Source organism: Onychostruthus taczanowskii, unplaced genomic scaffold (assembly GCF_017590055.1).
Source record: "Onychostruthus taczanowskii isolate IOZ18803 unplaced genomic scaffold, ASM1759005v1 scaffold26, whole genome shotgun sequence".
NCBI classification, from domain to species: domain Eukaryota; kingdom Metazoa; phylum Chordata; class Aves; order Passeriformes; family Passeridae; genus Onychostruthus; species Onychostruthus taczanowskii.
In genome coordinates, this window is record NW_024499906.1 from 10,202,439 (window position 1) to 10,225,941 (window position 23,503).

A 23,503-nucleotide genomic window follows, 5' to 3' on the forward strand; every position below is an offset into this window, starting at 1 on the left:
TTCAAAACATTTTATTGAAGGAACAATGGAAATAGTGTGTGAAGCCTAACCATGTATTGTGTTGCTGTTCCAGGCTTCATCAGCAGTTTCTGGATGTTTGGAAAGTTCTGAAACCCACCCCGTCGGACTACTTGTAACCAGTGCCTAAGACTACAAAGACGTACGTGTGAAAGAACTTCTCTTCCTTCTTCCACTGAAGGAAGTGTCCATCACAACACTGTGGAAAATCCGTGCAGGCCTTGCAAGGCAGAAGAACAGTTTGTGCTTCTGTTGACACTCGTGCGCAATCTCTGCTTCTTATGCACTCCAACACCCCTATCAGTTCCTTGTTCTCCTTCACCAGCCCCGCAGTGAAACGGCTGCTGGGCTGGAAACAAGGAGATGAAGAAGAAAAGTGGGCAGAAAAAGCTGTTGATTCCTTGGTGAAGAAATTAAAGAAGAAAAAAGGAGCCATGGAAGAACTGGAGAGGGCTCTGAGCTGCCCAGGTCAGCCCAGTAAATGTGTCACAATCCCACGTTCCTTGGATGGGCGGCTACAGGTGTCTCACCGCAAGGGGCTTCCCCATGTCATATATTGCAGAGTGTGGCGCTGGCCTGACTTACAATCTCACCATGAGTTGAAACCACTGGAATGTTGTGAGTTCCCTTTTGGCTCGAAACAGAAAGAAGTGTGCATCAACCCCTACCATTACCGGCGGGGGGAAACCCCAGGTAATTATGTCATCTGCAAATAATTCGCATCTCTGTGTTAGCTCTTGCTCCGGCAGGTCTAATCTTGGTGCATCCTACAACAGTGCTCTGAAATGTGAAAAGGCAGGCTCCATCTGATGGAAGGATCTTGGGTCTTGCCCTGCCTGCTGCTATCACAGCTCTGGCAGCCAGGACTAGGGAGGGAGTAAGGAGCCCCTCTCCCGTTGGGGTCTGAGTCCCGTCGGACCCCTGAGGGCACCCGGATCTTGTCCAAGGTGCTGAAAGCAGCTTCCTCTCCATGGATGTGGGTGCTGAATCCTCGCTGTCTGAACTGGTGGCCATTTGCATGAAGTCTGAGCACCAGCCTGGCCTCACCAACGTGGTGAGATTTATGTCTCATTGAAATCCAACAGTTGACTCATTAAGCCCCAGGAAATACTAGCTTTCTCTTTAAAGATAAGAATTGCAGTAAAATGGCATATTTTGCAATGAATACGAAACCAGGTCAGTTGATTCTTCCTAAAATACCTGGTGGCCTGCCTTAAGTGGGATTTACTTACCTAAATGGAGAGTTTATGTATAATAAATCCACCAGGTTCCCATAAAAATTTGAAATTTTCTACTGATAATCCTCTTTGGACTTCACTAAAAACTTATGACCTTACTGAAAAGTCATTTAATTGGGCTTTATGTCAATGAAACAGCTGTTAAAAAATTGTAGTGTTCAGTGTTGACTTCTGTAGGGATCTTGGAAAGCAGGGCTGGCAAAGGTCTTGAGCAGTCATCCTGTTTTCCTCTGTCCAGACTCCCAAACCAAACCAAATTACCAGGTACGTTCCTGACAGATATTTTCCTAATGAGCTCTAAAAATCCCATGTGATAAAGGCTCTACAACCTCCCCAGGCAAGTGAAGCTATTGCTTTGCTATCCTTACAGTTCAAAATGATTTCTAATGTCTAACTTAGCTCTCCCTTACTGCCAAAAATCACGGTAATTTAATTTACTAATGGATACAGTTGGTAAGTGTATACTTTTTATTCTGAGATTACTCCTTGTCTGGCATGAACTTTACTCTGAGGTGACATTAGGATCAGATAAGTGAACTGTGGGATGTTTCTTTTCACACAGATGAAATAAGGGAAAGACATTTGTTAACATTTGTTAAACACCAGGGGCTGCTTCCTCTTCTGATAATCCTTCCAGTGCAGCAGAGCTGTCACTGTGAAGTCGTATCCAATCTGCTGTAAACATCGTCCAAACTTTTATATTTTACAGCTACACTGACTGGTGCTTGTTGTCAACAGTTTTCAGGGGAAAGAGCTAATCCCATGCCTTGCTAAAGTAAACTCTTCAATAATTTAAGAAAAGATGCTCATAAAATATCCCATCTTTTGTTTATTGGACTTCTTTATTTGCAGGCTGCAGTCTTTAGTGTATCTTAATTTCTTCTGGTGTAACTTCAGTGCAGTTAATTGAGTCTCCTCAGTGCAGTAGCTGACAGCATTGAACGGTGCTGACTTCAACCCTGGTTTTCTCATCTGTTCAGTGCCAGCTAACAAATACTGCTAATGGAATGGTCCAGCAGCTGCTAAATGGCTGTCAAAGCCTGTTGTTCTGATCCTGAAACTCAGAAGCTTTCAGCTGTGAACATGTCTCTTGTTTGTCAGTGCAGACTGGCAGTATCCGTGCTAGTAAAGTAGAAGGTGACAAGGTGCAGGTCTGCTGAATTGGTAACACAATCCCAGGAACAGCTTTCACCCCTGTGGACTCGTGTGGACTAGCAGCTCTCAGAGTGCAGGGGTTAGCCCACAGGAGGGACTTTGGGCACGTTGGACTTGGCCACCTTGTTTTGGAGGTGAAAGTGAGTGCAACTGTGAGGACACAAACTGTGTTTGTGCTGTGCCAGATCTCCAAGGATGCAGGAATTGTTCTCAGGCCGTTGTATTCACTCCTAGAACTCTGATTACAGGGACAACTCAGAAGCTGAAGCTCACAGTTACAGAATGTTTGTATCATATAGCAAAGAGTGCAACCCACTCAGGTGTTCTGGGGCAGCAGCAGGAGAGAGAACTTGCACCACTGCAAGTGGTGCAATGCCGCTCCAGTTAGAAAGCAGTGCTGCAAGGAGATGTTGGCAAGGCAAGAAAATAAATGAGCTTCATGAGAAAGTGGCAGCAGTGAGATCACCACAGAAAGGGCTGGGAGTGGCTGATTTAGGTGCTGGTTTGTTTAAACAACAGTTCTCTTTAAACTGCAGGAAATCTGCATCTTGGCTGTTGGTGATCTTGGGCTTATATGAGATTCTCTGAGTTTCATCCTCTGGAGCCAAAGAATCTCCCACTGATTAAGTCAATGCTGTATTTTTTATAATCCACATACCAGTGTTATTTTCATACAAATGTCCACCCTTTTGGAGATCATTTTCCATCACTGCAGTCTTTCTTGCTGAATCAACCACTCCATGACCAGATCCATGAACTTTAATCCAGAACTAATTAGTTGTGTCAAAGATGGGAGGGCCTCATCCTTTGACAGCCTGGCAAATCCCTAGACCTCTGTTACTAGAGAACAGCATTGAAATCTGGTCAGAGATTTAGGGATTTCATTACCTCTTCTCTGTCCTCCGGCTGCCCAGTCCCATTTTAGGTTCTGCTACTGAAACTGCACAGATTACACATGACTTTTATTGCTGCTACAACTTCTCAGGTCTGCTGAATAGCAGGTGCCACTTAGAAAAAAAAGCAGAAAATATTTCCTCTATGTGTGCAACACCCCACTGCAGAGAGGAGATAGGCCACCTAATCTGAAGGAGGTAGGTATGTTGGTTATGCTCTGCTTCCCCCTTCATTGTTGCTTTCAAAGAGCTTCTCAGAAGTCTGGTTTGTTGTCAACAGAAGCTGCCTAAACACATACCCTATTGTTTTTTATAAGAGATCATTCATATGTAAGTATTGCAAATTTGAGGGTGCACCATTGCTGTAGACAGGAGAATTTTTGACTTAAACTAACTGACTGCTTTCATGAAGGCTGAGTGGGACTAATATGTGATAGCCTCCCAGGTGGAAGACCACCTGATGGCTTCACTGTTGGCCATGTGTTTGGGAGTAGTCATGGGCACAGAGAAGAGATGGATCTCACTGAAGAGCAGTCTCCAAAAGTAGTAAACTGTGCAGAGATGGATTAATGTGTGAGAAATCGCAGTGTGGATGTTGTACCTGAAATTAAAATGAGGTAGATAAGTTTCCTTGATAGCATCTGAAGTCACAGGCACAGCCAGGTTCCCAGCAAGAACTGTTGATGCTAAAGGGAGTGGGAGAAAGGTATGAAAAGCAGTAGCAGGACTTAGGACATGACCATCTTTGTCTTTAGTTGAGCAAAGATCATCAACACTTCAGCATGCAAAGAAGGAAGGATCCACCTCTGGCTCTTGGTGGACAGTAGCAGGTAGAAGAAAAGGACCCCAAAGAGTGGAGAAAATGTGGGTAATTTATGAGGACAAACAGGTCCCAAAACACTCAGTTACTCAGTTTTATGCCTCTGGTCACATTTCCTTCAGAGTGGTTGAGCCCTGGAGAGTGACATGTTACCAAAAGAACAAGGAGAACGAGGCCCTGGGGGATATTCTTAGCCACAAACAAGAACATCTCGGAATGCTTCCCCACCACAGAGGTTTTAGCCCTCTAGGCAGTCACAGAACAGTCAGTGGAAAGAGTGAGTGAGGTGGCAAAAAACTGTTCAACAGAGCAGAAATTAAGAGTGCCATGGTCAGAGCTGGGAAGGAGTTCAAGGCTTGAAAATTCTTCCTGCTGACTCACTCAAGGCAAATCAAAGGCTTTCCCTGGCAAGCGCTGTTCACACATCCAGATTCCCAGCTTTCATTTAGAGAAGGAGTTGAGTTCTCACAGGGCTGAAGGCAGCAGCTCCCTCAGCTGTGGTACCCACAGTGAGGTGTCAGCCTCTCAACACTGCAGGACGTTGCTGCACACAGCTGCCCCTTGCTCAGCACCTCTGCTGGGAGGAAAGGGATCACCAGCTCCTCATTTTTGAAGCCAGTCAGAGCTGGCTGATCAGCACCAGACCTGACAAGCATCATGCCAGTTTCATGGAGCTGCTGTGGAAAACTTCAGAAGCAGCAAAGGAAAACTCCAGAAGCAGCAACAGCTCACAGCCTGGAGCTGTTCACAGGAGCAAGGGATGGAAGGAATACAGCTAACCAAAACCGTATCTGCATTGATGATACCGGTCTTGTCCCAGTACATAGCAGTAAAATATTTTATTCCTCTCCACTGACTGTGAAGAGATCCACAGGGGACTGGGCAGTGCATGCCAGATGTGAATACTTGTATTCCTATATATTGCCTGTATGAGTCCTCCCTGGATGTTTAAAGCTAAAAGAACAGCAAAGAAGCAGAAATACCTTTCTCTACCAAACAACTTAAGAAAGTGGCAGCAGATTCTTCATGCCAAAAATAGGGGCATATGAGGGGCAGAAGGAAAGAAAGTAGTCTCCAGAGTACCAATCCTTGTCCTGGCCAGAGGCTAATTAGCAATCCATTGTGCCAGAGAACCATGTATGTGTGGTGCATTAACAGGTATCCCAGTGCCTATATTCCTGGGCAGGTGAGAAGATAACTTCTGCAGTGAACTCCTTGCCATCAGTCCAATCTTTTGCATAATGTTAGGGCTCAGTTCTTCAGGTTATGGGTGACTAGCAAATTCCCAGTGGTATATTCCATTGGGTGGGCAGACAAGTTGTTTAACCCTGCCTCTACTGCAGCATGGTGCTACATTGAGAAAGAAGCTGTAAACCCATTGTTAGCACCGGGCACTGTAAATGCCCCAGCTCCCTGAGCAACTGATGTGCATTCCAAGAAGAGTTCCTGCAGCCTCTTCTCATGCACATGTTTTGCATTATCTATACATTATTTGCTTTATTCAATAGCAATTATTCCACTCTTTCATTAAGCTGGATAAATGAGAGTTTGCTGTAATTAAAAGTTGTTAGCTAACCTACCCAAAAATAATTTGCCTTACCTAGACAGCCTTTTGGCCCAAGCAATATGTTAAAACATGTTCAAACTGTATATTCCCATCAACATTTAAAAACAAGAATGTACGTTGCTATTTGTTTCCATAAACTAGTAAGGATAGACTGGAAGATGATGTGCTGCTGGGTTTTAGGCCAGAGGAACTCTGGATACTAGGTCAGTCAATACAAGCCTGCTGAATTGTCTCTAATGCTGGGACAATTCATCCTTCTCACAATAACTCAAATTGCCTCCTTATCTTCTTTGGTGGCTTTTAGATCTGCATGATACCAACTGGGAATTCATTCCCCCTACCTGTACTGAAAGCCTTAACTAAGATAATTAGGCACTATGTGAGCTAGTAAATAATAGAGAAATCTTGGAGTATGGGAATCACCCATTGTAGGGGCTGCTCTCCCCACTAAGGACTATGAAAGACACAGTTAAAGCCTCAGGTTGAATTCTCATATTCAAAATTATTCAGCAAGCCTCCTTGTGTTCCAGTCTAGGGACTGCATCTTCATAGGTATCTCACTAGTCAGGATTTTCAAAATGTTTTGAGTCTTAATGCTACTCTTGCTTCTCATGTGTCAGAATCCAGAGTAATTTGGATCAGCTCTGGGTTTCTCAAAGGGACAGTGCTGTTAACAGCGCTGACAGTGTGAGATAAAAGTGAAGAGAGTTTGTGAAAGGGCAGTATCTTCTACTAGACTAATTTTTAAATGGGTTAATTTGGATTCCAGTTTTCTGGCCTTCATTTTTCATGTCTTAAATATGAACCACTGACATATGCCTTCTTATGCTAGATCTTTTCTAACAATATTGCAAGACCTAAATTGATATTGTTGCAATGTTTGAATTGCCATTTACATTTCCTTTCAAAGATCCCACTGTCTATCTGACAGCATTTTCAAGTACCTCACAACATTTCAGATCTGGTCTCTGGCTTCAGGTCTGTACTTCCTTTTTCCCATCTGTAACACACTGGTAGTAAAATATGCAGTGTATTGGTACATATGTAGTGATATGTATGTAGAGCACTATTAATTGGTATTAAACTTGGCTGTGAATTTGGCACATCCTGGTGATAATATTTAGAAAACTTTTGATGTGTTCATTTTTTGAAGAAGGGAGGAACCGATAACTTTGAAAGGCAGAGATGTACCGCCTGAATTTCTGCATGCCGTATTTGTGAATTTTATGGTACCTTTCTCAAGTCAAGATTCCTTATTTTTCATGTGCAACTGCTGTAACTGGCTGCAGATCTGGAGGAAAATGTCCAAGAATTCAGCTTTTGAATCTTGGGTTTGGACAGGTTTGTTACTCTTCAATGACTTGTATACAGAGAGCAACATTTGAGCAGCATGGAATATGCCTCTTTTTAACTTACAACAAGATACACTTTCAAGAACACAGCTTTAACTATTTTCTCTGTTGTTTTGTTTTCAGTGCTACCTCCTGTACTCGTTCCAAGACACAGCGAGTTTAACCCTCACCTCAGCCTCCTTGCCAAGTTCCGAAACACTTCTCTGCACAGCGAGCCACTGATGCCACACAATGCCACTTATCCAGATTCTTTCCAGCATCCTCCATGCACCCCTTTCCCATCATCTCCCAGCCACATGTTCTCCCAGTCACCTAACAGCATCAGCTACCCCAACTCACCAGAAAGCTCTTCTGGACCAGGGAGTCCCTATCAGCTCACGGGTAAGAATGAGCTTTGGGACACCCTGACTGAGGCATTTGAGGTCAGGTGACAATTCTGTGCTCCCCCCAGACTGTAGCTGCAGATTAAACTGTTGGATAGAATAGACTTGGAATGTGATTTCTTGTGACTGTCTCCTGTATATTGTATCTCAGTCCTTCTGACAGATGCTCAGGAGATTGAGAACTGTAGTCATCCTGCTCCTAGAAGTGCCTGGGTGAGATGTCATGATTACTCTGGGGAAAAATTGAGGAGACAAGCAGGTGTGGCAGGCCACCTTCTATCCAAAGCTGCCCATCCAAGCTTCTGGTGCAATTCATGGAAAAGAGCACTTGCAAGACCTAAGTTAGGGACCTAGGATGGTCAGGGTAGGAACCTCTAGAAACTCCATCAAGGAGACAGGATAAAATGGGGAAACTGGTGTGCAGAAAGTTTTTTAAGTTTATGGCAATCCGACTGACTGTATACATTTCAGAAAGTTAAGGTGTTTAACAATCTGGCCCAACACTTGGGGAAGTCACCAGGCAAGTTCCTGTGACTTTGGAACATGTTCCACAGTTCTGAGATTAGCAGGCTTATGTCACTCAGATTGTTTGTGTTGTGAACTCCTGACTTAGTTCAGCTCTAATTACCTGAAAATTTAACTGTGCTTTTGCTGTTAATGCAACACATCTAAGAGCTAGTTTTAATATCAAAACATGGTTCAGATTCACTTCAGCACTTTAACTTTCAAATAGTTTTAGTTATGTCAGCTTTTTCACAAAGATGAATTCAGGTCAGAATCTTGTAATTTAAGATTTTAGTGTCTCAACTATGAACCATTTAAATTCAGGTGTTTAATGATATGCCTATTTCATTTTAAGTGCAAGAAAGATGTTTATTTTACAAGGTTTTTGTAGCATTTGAACTTCCTTTTAAGTTTAATACTTTCAACACAGTGTGATGTTTTCCCTTCCCTCTTCATTCATTGAATGTGCCTTCATTCATTTCTTCTCTAGATCTGTATTTCTGATTAAATCATATTTAGCAACACTGAAACATTTCATCAAGTAGCAAGACTTGTTTGTCTTCTCCAATATTTTTCTTTCACCTGTGTGTAACTAAGCTGGATTCAGTGGAGCTGGTCCTGACAGGTAAATCAGGCCCATTCCAGCTGTGTAATGACTCTCACTCGTGCATTTAACTGAACTTGGGACCTTGCAAAGCTACTTAGTAATGGAAGTGGCTCAACCTGAGCTTCAGTATATCACAGCACATGGCATACTGATAAGCATGATTTGCCTGTGTAACAATCAGGGATGGAAGGCTATCTTAAGCAAACTGGAGTTGCATCAAGAACCTTGAGAGGGAATGCTGTGACCAAATATAGATGTCAACAATGCAGGTTTCTGCATCTCATGGAATTTTCTATACATTCCCCATAACCCATGGAGGAAAACAGACACTCCTAAAACAAGATTCATTACATCTTCTTGTATGTGTCCAATACACTGTGTCTGCAGATTCCTATTTTGCTTTAGTGGACATAAGGAGATCGAAATGTGACTAGCTTAGGAGTAGACATCAAAAATACCCATATGGCATGTGATTCTGAGATTATATTCCTTTCTGTAACTTATTTTCTCTTCCGTTATTTCTTGATTTTGTTTTACTGTTTTTTGTTGGAGGGTTATGTCATTTAAGTGTTAGAAATATTCCATAGTGTATGAAATTCCTAGGTTTTGAACAGTGCTTAAATAGAATAACATGGCTTACTTGTAAGATTCAGTGGTTGTCTCATGATACAGTTCACAGTTATCCACTCTGGGTCAAGTTGCTCCTTTTTGAGGGCCAGCCAACAGACTCCAAACACCAGAGGGAATTTCAGTCTGGAACTAAGTTAAACCAATCTTAAAGAGGCCCTTGGTCCTGCAAGCTTGTATATGGCTATAATTTTCATACAAGCCCCTTGAGTTTCTCTTCAAATGAGGCAAAACTATACACTTTTAGTGCTTATTCACTGAATGTTATTTTATAATATAAAAATTAAGTCCTTTTTAATTTGGCTTTCTAAAGCCTCCAGCCTTTCTGCGTAATCCCCACTGTAGGGTCACCTTCTGTTTTCTAGCTCATGTTGCTGTAAATGAAACAAATCAAGAGCAGAACAATTGTGACTTGATACTTTTCCTCCCAATGTTTTCATGACATATATTGCTCTTTGATGGGAGACTGAACAAACCAGGAGAGGGACAGACTTCCCTTGCAGGACAGAGGAAAAAAGAACAAGTTTGGAGGGAGTTTTTTCAAGTCGGATTTCTGTAGCTTTCCATAGGCTTTTTTACAGATTATGAAGAAAGAGAGCTTTCTCCCAGAGGATCAAATAAAGTTAGTTTCTGCTCTTAAATTGTCCTCCTCAAGTTTTAAATTAAAGACAGAATTCTGGAAATAACAGATGAAAGTGCACTACTTTCTTAGGGTAACAACTGGTGTTAACAGAGAACTTGATTTTACATGGGTCTAGGCCTGAGGCACTGTTGTGGCCATCCCTCTCTCTTTCAAGCACTGCATATCCAACATGACAGCTTTTCCTTCCCATTTTTGCTGAACATTCAATGGTCTTAATCTGGAGACTGAAGGGAGGCCAGATTCAGATTTGTGCTTTTTTCAGTCTTCTCAAGCCAAACAGTACTGAAGTAGTAAAATACTGGCCAGGAAAAAACAGGAGGAACTTACCAACGTACTGACTTAGGTGTCTTTCTTCCTTTCTTTCTCCTTTCTTTTTTCTTTCTTTCTGTAGTGGAAACTCCACCTCCTCCCTACCATGCAAGAGAACCTCCAGGAATCCACAATGGACGGTCAATGGATGCAATAGCTGAAAGTCAGCTAGTGCTGTCTTTGCCCAACGGAGGTAAATCTGCCAATGGAGAAGCTGAAAGTAAGTACCATTTGTACTATTCTTTAAATAAGAACTTACAAGAAAAATAATTGTTTAAAAAAATTGTTATTTGCACAAGAAGGGTTAGTGATCTGTAATAAGTTTCAGGCAGTTTTGCAGTAAGGCTGTGTGCTAGACCCATCCATTAGCTAGCAGCATAGGTTGATGTAATATTTCCATGAATTATGTGCAAAGTTACAGAGTTTAGACCTTATTTGCATCCATGGACTATTACACTTAAAAAGCTGTTAATGCAGGCAAACACTGTTATCTACATTGTAAAGATTAGCATATCAAATCGGGGATGGTGGGGCAATATAACACACAAAAGCATTATCAATATCGGACCTCATTTCTTTATCACCTTCAGCTCTAGGTTTCAAGTTTAAAACCTTATGGTAGGGAGCTTTTTACTGCCATTTTTGTATTAATGTTATGTTACTGGCTGGCTAGAAAAGAAAAGTACACATTCTAGTGGAGTACAAAGATATTTTGACACAACACCAAAGTCTTTGCTGTCTTTTTTGGTGGGAGAGGCATTAATGGTCAAAGAAGTGTCTGGGGTCCTCCTTGCACCCCTCAAAGCAACTTGGTGACCTCTCCAGCACGGCTTCTGCTACCTTTGGGCTAGTACTGGCTAGTATCCACCATTCAGAGCGCATTGCTGCAGAGTAGGAAGGGGAAATGGAGTTCCTCTGCTGGCTTTTGCTTTGGCTTCCTGCTACTGTAGTAGTAGTTGTTCTTTTAGTCCATCATATTGTGTTCCTAAAGAAGTGTCATTTCTAGACTGAGGACTGAACACTGCACACACATGCACATTAAAAAAAATATTGCCAGCCTTCTGAAACAGCAAGGAGTGTGTATGTAGCATGGAAATGGAGCAGAAGGAATGTGAGGGGATAGTGCTAATTATGGATGGGGACACAGAATGGCCAGATAATAATAAGTTATTAGACACCAATACTTATAAATAAATTGTCAAGCTAGTTTAATCTCTTTATCACAGCCTACCATCCCTGATCACTATCCTAGTGAATATTAGTTGGAAGTTTATTAGAGGTTGTGCACAGAGGTGCTCTGGGGGCAGGCGGGCTCACATGCCTGTGGTGACCAGGCAGGATAAAGTTTCCTAATAATTCCTGTATGACAAATGAGGCTCAGAGATTCTGTTACGTTTTTGAGTCTTTCTCTGTCTCTGACTTAGAAAACCTGGGCAGGGATAGATCCAAAAGAAATGACCTTGCTGACATTCCTGCTTACAGTCCCACATGGAAGCAGAAAGCCTGAAAGTGTGCAAAAATTGGAGTGATTTATTACTCCTGAACTACAGAGTTTGGTATTAGGCTGAAGGCCTAATACAAAAAACTTGGCTCAGTTTTGACTTGCTTTGAGCCCATCTGTCATCCCTATCTCCTGCTGGAGTGCAGAGCAGATGTACCCCTTACTATTTTCAGTGTATAGTTCAGGCCCCAGTTCAGCGAGGATTGCCAGTGCAGTTGATTTAATGCAGTGGAGTTTCCACTTTTAAGAAGTGGGGCTCCTTGAGGCTTAGAGTTAAGCTGATGCACCAACCTTTTGCATGTTTAGGACTTCAGTCATGAAATCAAGAAGCAATGGAAGCTGCTGTTGGGATAAAGTATGACATAAGTGACTGTTTAGATGAAGAGATGGGGGGCTGAGAGTGGGAGGGAATGAGAGAAAACAGAGAAAGATTGTTTAAAAAATATTGCTGAAACCTGAGCAGGTGCTTAACTTTATTTCCTACAGACTTTCGGCCTGTTTGTTATGAGGAACCCCAACATTGGTGCTCAGTTGCCTACTATGAACTCAACAACCGGGTAGGGGAGACTTTCCAGGCCTCCTCTCGAAGTATCCTTATAGATGGATTTACAGATCCTTCAAATAACAAAAACAGGTTCTGCCTGGGTCTACTCTCAAATGTAAACCGCAATTCTACTATAGAAAACACCAGGAGACACATAGGAAAAGGTAAGAGGAAATCCCTCTTCTCAGGAATAATATTCAGAGCTCAGAAGATCCATGCATTGCATGAACAAACCTAGCTGATCCATCAGATGTGCTTGCCTTAAAATCAAATCTCTGACATTACTTCTGAAATAGAAGAAAATCAGAAGGTTATTTTCTGACTGGATAACAATCAGCAGAGTAACTCCTTACAAAGGCTATTTACTTGGCCAGCAAAGAGAAAAATGTTGTTTATAGTTGTGTGTTCTAATTTAGCAGTATGTATTTTCATTTTATTTATTAGAGCTTCTGGCAACTGGGAATATTGCCATTGAAATGCCACTAAAAGGATAATTGCTGGTGCCTCAGGGCTGCTTCTCCTCCCACCAAATAACAAAGGGAGATGGATGAAACACTTAGTAGTTGAGTTACTTAGTCGAAGAACTCTGGTAGAATTGTGTTTGTAGCTTTCCCTCTCCTGCCCCCCACCAGTCTGATTCCCTGCTTTGTCAGCTTTTCACGAGTAAAACTAAGGTTTGTATTCTCCTGCCAGTGGCTGCTGGTGCAGCTCTGTGTGCCCCAGCTCTGGTGTACATGCACCCTCAGCATGCAATGTGACATGCTGCTGGTGCCGAGCATGAGGAGACCACACCTGGACATACATGGCCACACACACTCCATCCCAGCTCCCCAGAGCTGTGTAGGGTTTGATATTCTCCCAGAACTTACTGTTGTTTGTGGTGGTGAGTCAGAAGTCCTGTGCCAGCCACTTCTCCATGCAGATGAAGCTTTGCCCGTTCTGGTACATCCAGTCTAGACTCATTATCTTGCCAACCCAGCCTCTCACCAGTAGCTGCCTGGGAATGCATTTCCCACTGGGCTAATTAACTCTAATTGTTCCACTCTTATTATCTTGTCAACCTCACCTCATTTCCCAGGCCTAGAGCAATATTTTAATTGGCTCATGATAGTCTAGTGTTGAATGACTGAATACGAGGAAGCTCTGAGACAAATGTGATGCATTTTTTTGCAAACAACAGTGAACCTGAGGGCTGGAGCAGGCAATGTTGTGCTAAGCTCTTGCACTTTTCCTCAGAATGAAAAACACTTATGTTGCAGATGCTACAAGTGTGTGCCATAGTGGTTCGTTGTGTGGAGTGCAAATGTGTTGTACATGTAGTTCTAACATACTTAGAAAATAAAGCAAAGCTTTACACCCTGTCAGTGTAAGCTGTCGGAGGGATGTAGATCAAAGCTGAACCTGGCCCTAAAAGAAAAATGACAAAAGATCCCAGCTGTTATTTGGCAATGTTACAGTCTGTGACTTTCTGCCCCAAAAGATGAGGAGACAGAACAGAAATAAAGTTGGGTAAATGCTAATGGTCTTCATCCATTTAAATGTGAAGATCTGTCTTAATTGATCAGAAGTCTTTTAAAGTCCTACACTAGGAATGTGCCCAAGGGAAGGGAGCAGGTTGCCCAGAGAGGAGTTTAATATATCAGAGGTCCTTAATTTTACTGCTGTTCCCTGTTTATGCAAATCCTAAAAAAACATATACAAGTGGAATAGAAGTGGCACCAGTGCAGGCCTGCAGAAGAGCACAGAGCAGCTCCAGAAGCCAATAGTGCAAAGGCTTGGTGGACAGATGAAAGCTGCTGAAATGGATACAATTGTCACATGTTAACACTGGAGAAAAAAAGAGTGAGTAAACAAGATTAGCTCAGTAGGATAAAGATATGTGATTGAATTGTCATCTAGAGTATCAGCGTGAGACCATTTCCTGGAAATACCACATCAAAGCTAAAAACAATCCAGAACACAATGCAACATCTACGAGCAATTGGACCTGTTTCAGCAGTCAGACTTCAAGGACAAAAAAGTAACTTTCAATCGGTGTCAAAAAGATGTGGATGCTTGGAGGCTGCTGAATTTTCAGTTTCTGCAGAGGCAATGAAATACCACTAAAACATATGGACCTTTGATTTGGTCTTCTACAAATATGTATTTAGCTGCCTGGTTTCCTTTAGGGTGCTTTCCTCTAGAGAATGAATACTAGAATAATAGGAATACACACTGATTAGTATTGCATTTACTGCTTTTAAAAAGTTAACAAGAAGAAAACAATTTGTAACCTCTTTTCAGAAACGGCATTGATGTTTTTGTTATTGTAGCACAATGTTTGGGCAATGCCTTTGAAAGCATTCATTTTTTTCAGAAAATGTGTTCCTTAATATACTTTGAAAACTCAGCCTTTAAAATTTTTCACCTTAGTGGTGACCTTAAGTCAGTAGCTACTCCTGAAGATTTGAAATATGGTAATATTTGAATATTTGCATCCTTATTCTTATCTCCCTACCCTCTGTTCTCACTTCATCTGATTATTTCAGACAGCTATATGGACTCCATCAAGATATTTTCTGTCCTTCCCTTTTATCCATTTCCATGGGAAGGAAAGTCAAGTGGTAACAGCCACGGTGTACAGCACCCCACAGTACCTGGTTCGGGTAGAGCTGATGCTTTCCTGTTGCTGCTGTTCCCAGCGCAGCACCAGAGTGTGCTCCGAGCCACAGCCCTGCCACTCGCAGCTCATTTCAGATCTTGTGGGTGCTCAGAAGTCAAGTGATGGGTTGAAGACAGACTTTAAGGCTCCCATCTGAGTCACCCTGGTAGACTATGGGAGAGTGTATTTTTTCCCAGATTCTTTTCCCACTCAACCTGCTTTACCCCGTGCCATTCCCACTTCTGTTTAGAGGCTGGTTTTGTCCTAAGGATGTGCTGCTGCCCCGTGTTGTTATGACTTCAGAATGATGAACAGACTGGGAATATGTAACCAGTCATTGTTTGTATGAAAGACAGCAGGAATAAAACTAATTACAGCTGCATTATTAAAGCACAGTTACCAGTAGCTTTGCAGGCAGTCTACTGAGGCTCTGTGAACATTTGTGTGTGTTTGAAGAGCATACCTAGTATTAGAGAGGAGGATTTTGGTTTTTTTTAGTGGTGGTTTTTACAAGAACAAAGAACTGAGTTCTTCCACCTCTCTTGGCCCTGGGAAGGATTCATTTCCCCTAATCTAGCCATGGGAAGGGTGACTGTCTGGGCATTTTCACAGGATGACTTGTTCCGCTTCAGGTTGTGGCTTCATGCTCACTTTTCAAGCAGTCAGGATCCCCATTGCCACACTTGTACTGATGAAGATCTCACAAGATCTCACTGAAAATAAATTTTGTTTTGTTTGTTTTTAAGTTTATTAGTTGATTCAGTTCCTCGGCCTGGACAGCAGCCCAGTTCTCAGCTGTTGCTGCCAGCATGAAAGCAGGTGTGTCAGCAGGGGCAGGGAATGGGAGAGCCTTTTCAGCACCTGCACAGACTTCCATGGCTTTAAGCTGGCTCTGAGCCTGCACTCTGTAGCAGATGGTGTGACTAATCTGGTTACAGTGCCTCTCTCTATCTATCAGCTAGAGAAGGCTGATAGACACAATTATCATCTTGCAGATGATCCCCAAATTCAAGGTTGCTAAATTAGACTAAGATAAATTCTCCCACCAATTCAGGTATGTTTTCATGCAAGCAGATATCCTTGGTGGATCAGAGTATTTGAAGGGATAGAAGTGCTTCCACCTTAATTTCCCCAAGTCACAGTCAAAATTTGAGTTAGTCTTGGTTAGTCACTTGGGCACTGAAAATTTCAGAAGAAAATCCATCATTTTCTTGCTAAAGATCACTTGGAACAGGATGTGATGAGTAAGTCATATCATGTAAATGCAAATACATGGTTCTGATGTGGCAGATAAAGCAAAATACAGAAAAGTATTTGAAGCACACGTCATGCTGTGTTTTAAATGGGTGACAGTAGGATCCTGTAGTAAAACTACTGCGTGCAGTGAAGTGGGTCTCGGCCAGTGCGCATTTGCTTAACAGCGAAAATACATTTAGCTTTGTAATGCAATAGTGATTTTTCAGGTCTTGGATAGTTTTGATTGATGTTTAGGATATTGTTGACAAGTGTTTGATGTTTATGCATGTGTATTTTGTCAAAAAGTACTATGCCGTTAGGTAAAAGTAGAGCAACCTGCACTGAGAAACAAAGATCCCAGGAAGAATCCTGGGCTTGTAAGCCCAAACCAGTAAAATAATTAATTACTGGCATAAAGTGTGTTGTGAACAATGGAGAAATAATATGTTACTCTTTTTTTTTTTTTTTTTGAAGGTGTTCATCTTTACTATGTCGGTGGGGAGGTTTATGCTGAATGTGTCAGTGACAGCAGTATTTTTGTGCAAAGCCGCAACTGTAACTACCAGCATGGTTTCCACCCAGCCACAGTCTGCAAGATCCCCAGTGGCTGTAGCCTCAAGATCTTCAACAACCAGCTCTTTGCCCAGCTTCTTGCCCAGTCAGTCAATCATGGTTTTGAAGTGGTGTATGAGCTGACCAAGATGTGTACAATTCGAATGAGCTTTGTCAAAGTAAGGATTCTTTGCTTTCTCTTACATCCTTGCTTTTGCTTTCTCTTACCTCCTTTGGTGCAAAACTAGATCCCATCAAATCTGTTTCAAGGGAGGATGTAGATACCCAACTTTCAAATACCAGTTCATACTGCCTGTTTTCAGTATTGCCTTAAACTTACAGGTGCTCAAAATCAATAGCTTTTATGGTCAACCTGAAAATCTCTTAGATTACAAAATTTAGGTGCTCCTTAGTCTCCCTTTGGAAAATAGGTAGAGAATGCATGGGAGTGTTCCCCCACTGATTGTTCAAAAAGCTCAACTCAGACGGGCTCAACCTATAAATGTTGTAGCATGTCTTAGGCAGTTGTGATCTCTCCTATTGTTACTGGTTTGCAATAGAGCTCAACAGAGCCATTGATCTGAAAATAATGTCCTTATGTATTTAGGCTAATTTGCAGTCTCACCAGTACCACAGACTGGTATACATTGTCTTAATCAAGAAACACTGAATCCTTCTTCATCCCTCATTGAGCTTGCAGAGAATTGTTGTTGTTTGCCATCTGCCCAATCCCTGACAAATATTGTCTTACTTTCTGATGACATTCACTCTGGTCAGCCACCCAGCCACAAGCTGTTCTTTCAAGCAGAACAGAAAACCCAAAAGAACATTTTACCTTCCCCCTGTTATTTGGAAGAGAGAGGAGGCTACCAAATCCATTACTGTTCTGATGTCCTTCATATTTGAATTTCACATTCTGACTGCTCTGTGGGAAATCTATCAGTCTTTGTGGGACTTTCTCAAATCTTCTGAATGGCCTTCTCACCAGAACAAAATCTCTCAACTCCTTTTAGCACTTAGGATTTATTTACATGCCTGTTGTAGCATCTAACCCCTGAAGAATGGCAAGTGTTTCAAGATAGTTTCCAGATGATGCTAGACCAGCTTGCTGTAGTGCAGCTGGGGAGAGATGGCAGCAATGTTCAGCCTCTAAACTAGAGCAGATGCACCATTAGAAGCCCTCAGTCCTGCTAGGTACCATAAAAATGACTTGAGTATGTTCTTTGTCTTGCGGATTTGTTTTTACACAAATGACTGAATTGAGATGATTGAATTCTCATCTAAGATACCAAAAAGTGCTTGAGGCTCGAGTCCAGTTTCCTTAAGTTCTACAGAGCTGATGAGTTGAGTCCTACATATCTTTCCGGTCTAACTTTTTCTAGCCATCCTTGAGGACCCATCTTCTTAAGTCTTCAAGAGCATTAAGAGTGCCCTGTAATCTCTCCCAAGAGTCCAAGCCAAAATCTCCATGCCCATGACCATGCTGTTGCTTTGTTCTTGGGAGTGAACTGATATCACTAGTGAAAAAAAAAAAAAAAAAAAAAAAAAAAAAAAAAAAAAAAAAGAAGAAACCCAACAAACAGCATTTTCTTTAATGGAAGACATGAATGGGCATGTTGTTTGTAAAGGCAGTGTAGCCAGTTACACAATATTTTCATTATCTCAGCGATTCAGGGGCAAGCTCTTTGATGTGTTATCTGCCTCCATGCCCAGCACGGCAGCAGAAATGGTGTTTTTGATGCACTATATAACTCTGCTGCTATATTATCACCTTGCTTTGTTGAAATAATAGCAGCTATTATTGTGCCTCAGGCACCAGAAGACCAGTGCAAGGAGTTATTTTGAACTCTTACCCATGACGTCTGGAAAATTGCTATGCAAATCTCATCTAGGCTCTTTCTTCCTGACCTGCAAATACTCTTTTCTGTATTCAGTTTTCCCAAAATATTTCCCTCCCAAGGAGTGAGCCCTCCTGTGTTCCATCTGGGGTCAGGAGTGATCCTGGATGTTGGGGATGCAGTGCCTAGTGGGGCCTGTTGTCTGTCAGAGCCATAGTCCAAGAGAGCCCTCGTGTGCAGGGCAGTGCTGTGGCTTCTCTGCTGACTCATGTCCAGATACTGCTGGTCACCTACAGCCCAAAGGGCTGGAGACACTGCCTCTGACCCTACCAATGCTTGAGCTACCAGCTGGGAGGCAGGGATAGCTAGGGACCAAGACATGAGAAACTTGGCAGGACTGTGCCATCTTCTGGATGCAGTGCATGGGACAGAGGGAGGTGAAGGTCTTGTCCCCTCTGAAGCCCTTTTTGTGCCCACAGAGCAGCTGAGAGTAGCTCAAATGTGGGTGTATCATCAGTGAGAGCACCTTCCATCCAGTGAGCACTGCTGATAACTAAAGCAGGATGGCTCTTGCCACCTCTCCACAGCTGAGGCAGCTGAAGCACAAAGGGAAGAGTAGGAGAGTTTCTCCAAGCTGAGGTCTGAACCCAGTCCAATACCTCCCACATCTCCTTGGGTCTTTGGGCTAAGGGGAACTTAGAAAGCTCAGCATTCTGGGACATGGAGGCTGGAGAGAGCTGCTGCCCTCTGGAGGTGGGAAGTGTTGGCAGGAGCAGCAGGACCCATGAGGTTACCAGCATCCTGGTGGAAAACACCAGTGCAGCTTTGAAAGTTGTACACGCTTCATTGTCTCAGTAAGAGAACTCCAGCTCTGGGCTCTTCTCAGTCCTGGGATGAAGGAAGCTACCTGCAACCCAAGAGTGATGTACAGGGAGCACCAGGGTCCTTGCCCTCCTGGCATTTCTCCTGGGGGTTCTCCAGCCAGAGACAGCATCGCTGGGAGTGTTTGGGAGTTGCCAGCAGAGGGAGATGGCCAGCCGCCTGCCGGGCTCCTCCAAATCTGGCACATTGTGCTTGAATCCTGTAATTGCTGTTCCTCTGGATTGTCTGTCCTGCCTGTCAGCAAGGTGTGCCAGCTCCTCTGACACTTGCTCTCCTGGCTGTGTATCTTCACTGCAGTTGAGTACTTGTGACTTCACATCTCAGAAATCTGACTGTGCTGACATTTTATACAAACATTTACAGAACATCAATTTGAGGTTCTGTGAACACAGGCTCTTTCTAGTCTGATAAATGCTCTGCAGTTCAGAAAAATTCTGTCTGTTTGGAAGTACCCTTTGGGCTTTCGTGGGTCCATATCTTTCTTAGCTTTCTTATCTTTCCATACCTTTCTTCCCCCTTTTCTTCATTAATTAGCATGGATTTTTTCCAGACCACTTATGGTGACATCTCGTTTTAGTGTTGATCCTAGTTTTTCCAGCTATCATCTAAAGAAGTGGCTGCACTGGCAGCCACAGTTGTCTGAGCTGCTCAGCACTCTCAAATTTTGGTGACTTTGGCAGCCATCAGCCTTAATATACCTCCATGTCCTTTTTTTCATTACAAGAATACCAACCTGCCTGCCTATCATAATGACAGGTATGACTCAGTGTCTGATCAGCATCCCACACATGAAGATCCTCATCCTGTAGGGGGACCATATTTTGCACATTGCCCTATGGAAATCTGAGTTCAGTTCTGCCAGTGAGACATCTGGTGAGCTGCAAGACTCTGGGCTGTGACTCGCATGCCTTGTGTTGCTGTGACATCAGGCTGCCCGCTTAGCACTGCTTAGACACTATGCCTGCTTGAATCATAGAATATGCTGAGTTGGAAGAGATTCATCAGGATCATCAAGTCCAGCTCTTGGCCCTGCACAGCACTACTCCAAGAATCACATCCACAAGCATTATCTGAATGCTTCTTGAACTCTGTCAGGCTTGCTGCTGTGACCACTTCCCTGCTCCAGTGCCCAACCACCCTCTGGGAGAAAAGCCTTTTCCTAACTTAAACCTGTTCCTTGAAGTATGGGTACTTCAGGTTTTCTCTTCTCCCTGCCAGCACCCCATCTCCACCTTCTCTCAGATGCTTCATATCCCTTATCTTCCCCAAGAGAGCTGGAGAAATTACTGCAGGACTTCCCACGGCAGACAGCCGGGAGCCCTTGTTGACAAAGAAGACATATTCAAGGATGGAAAACCCATGGGAAATATTTATACATTGGCTAAGTATGGTACAGAGGAACTGCTGGAAGTTTCAAGAGGTTTAGATAAATACTTTGAATCTCTACCAATATATGAAGCAGTGCCCAGGACCATTCCTAGTTCCTTTTAATGAAAGAGGTTGGCCTGCTTTTTGTCGGTGCCAGACAGCAGTCTGCCAGACTTCCCTGGACATGTCCCTGGTCTGCAGACAACAGACCATTCCCCATGGACTGTTTGCAGGCAGCCAAGCTTGGAAACAGGCCTTTCCATGCCAGTTGTTCTCTGCACGTGGAAGTGTGACTGAGATTTTTAATTTAATAGCATCAAGTCACTGGTAATTATGATAAAAATGACCTTAAAAAGGAGCAAAGTTTTTAAAGAAAATTGTCCCTAGGATAAAGCATTAAATCTTGGGAACTTGGGTGGTTGGACTATGTGTAGTTGTGTTAGACTATCAGCACTGAAGTTATGATTTAATGTTTTGGGTGTTTTTTTTAAAAAAAACCACCTCACTTTTTGGTCCTTTTATAGGGCTGGGGAGCAGAGTATCATCGCCAAGATGTTACAAGCACGCCTTGCTGGATTGAGATCCACCTGCATGGACCACTGCAATGGCTGGATAAGGTGCTGACACAGATGGGCTCACCTCACAACCCCATCTCCTCAGTCTCTTAAGAATCATCTCTAGAATTCCCTTAGGATGGATGCTATTGCAGGCAGTGGCTTATAGAATTCCCTTGAACAGAAGCTTCTATATGTAGATATATGTAGATGTAAATAGATCTATACATAGTCTACTCTTTTTTATTTTTTTTTTCATTTTGTGGTTTTTAGTTACTCTGATGCCAGTACAATAAGTTTAGAAATTTGGGTGTAGTATATCTGTTCTCTAGTACAAAATAAGCCAAATTCCTGCAAAAGTGTCAAACATTTCCTATGAGCATCTTCATTCCCCAGCCAAGCCAGTAAACGGTGCAAATTTCCAGCACTTTCACATGGGTTCAGAAACCTGCCTGTCGCTGTTCCTAGTAGGTGAAATTCACCCCTCTGCAGGCAACTGAAATCAGATCTCTGTGCCATTTATATTCATCTTACATCCTGATTTCAAGTCCAGAAGAGGACCTGAGGTGGTGCACAGGACTTATACATAGAGATGACTTTTATCTAGTGAACTGGAGGACTAAACTGCCATTCCAGTGTGTCTCCCTACTACAAAGCATGATGGGACAACAAATCCTCTGAAGAGCTGATGCACACTGTCTCTCCTGGGATTTGGCAGGAGGAGGGAGCATGTTCATCACAGGAACCTTATCTCAGAGCATTCTGGACAATCTGAGTAGTCTGATACTGCTAACATAGTAGGGTATGGTACTGCTGCACTGAAAAGCAACAAGCTTCTAAGAAAAAAATAATAATTTAAATATATGCCCATGAGTTAAAAAAACTAATTAACTTCCAGTGCTTTTTTGCAAAGTACATACATACTTGCATATGTGTCTGACATGTAAACTAAATCCTGTCCATTCTACAGTGTTGATGTAGTTTGTTTTAAAGTTAGAACTGTCTGTATTTAGACCGTTGTGCTGATACACATAAAGGGTGCAGCTAAAAGGGACTTGAACTGTGATTCAGAAAAGGGAAATGAATTGTGCATTGAAGAAGCAAATAATTACTTTTTCATTCATCTTGGGAACAGAAAGCCCCACACTCAAAGGATACAATGAGAAGGAGATGGGAGTCAGCCATGTCCATCCCCTGTACTGGGCCAGTCCTCGGGATCTGACAGCATTGCTCGGGTCTGACTGAGAGGGCTTCCCTGCCAGTCAGTCCATACATCCCTGTGGATGATTTATCATCTTAGGTACAGGCTTCTTCATTTGCTGAGCTTTTGCCTTGCCTGCAGAGGATGGTGAGGCATGGTGAAGCCATGAACAAGTAAAGAGTGAATCTATGTGCAGAACCTTGTCTGTGCTCCTTCTGTAAGCAGGGAAGCCTATTGCCCATACCCTAATCCCATCCTTGCAAAATGCTGTTCACTTGGAAACCTTTCCTGAGAAGACAGGTGAAACTCTTACGACATTTTGATGGTCTTTCCTTTTGATGAAAGAGTTGAGGATTATTTCTTTACAGGCATAACAGTCCACGAAAATTGTTTTTATTTAAGGGTCAGAAGGAGTGATAACATCTCCAAAATCATTCCTCCACAGAACAAGTAGAAATACTAATAGAAAAAAAAAAAAAGTCTTTTTCAGAAATTCTGTGTTTTTCAGAATATTTCTTTTCTTCTCACACAATATCTGGTGCAAGACATTTTGCTGCATAATTAGAAGAGGACTGCTGGAGTCTTCAGCTGTATCACACACGCAAAAGGAAATAATATTCACTGGAAAGACAGTGAGTAAACTAACAGTGTTACTTCCTTTGAATGCACCTTCAGCTGCCTGCAGCTTTAGCAGGGCACAGAAGAAAAAATTGTTGTTAAGTCTGAGCAGTAATAGCAAGTTGTGTAGGAAATTTGTAAGTGCAAAGAACTCCATTCTGTCACCATTTGATGTCAGCAGTGTCACTGTGAGACAGAAAAAGCTTTACAGTCTCTTTCAGCAATGAAATCCAATAACAATAATAATCATATACAGAAATTCCAGATGTGCCATCTACTATTCAGCAGACTTTAGAGACATCAAAAGTTTGGAAAAGTGCATTTTCCTTAGCTCTCTCTGTCATAAGTGATCAGATACTGGTATTTTTTAGCGTGATTTTTTGCCTCTCTTCTCCGGTTGCACCTTTACTCCAGGATGAGCACCTTCTGATTTTGCTCATTCATTTTTTTTT

The 23,503-nt window shown here is 42.5% G+C and overlaps 1 protein-coding gene across 1 annotated transcript; it reads left to right on the plus strand.

Moving 5' to 3' along the window:
- The first annotated feature begins 46 nt into the window (after nt 1–46).
- SMAD9 (SMAD family member 9) lies at nt 47–21,970 on the plus strand. The gene is made up of 6 exons (XM_041407304.1): nt 47–711; nt 7,167–7,424; nt 10,199–10,336; nt 12,104–12,325; nt 16,513–16,769; nt 21,203–21,970. Exons 1-6 carry the CDS (start codon nt 300–302, stop codon nt 21,344–21,346), a joined length of 1,431 nt encoding a protein of 476 aa, XP_041263238.1. The 5' UTR covers nt 47–299; the 3' UTR covers nt 21,347–21,970.
- Nucleotides 21,971–23,503: the final 1,533 nt, after the last annotated feature.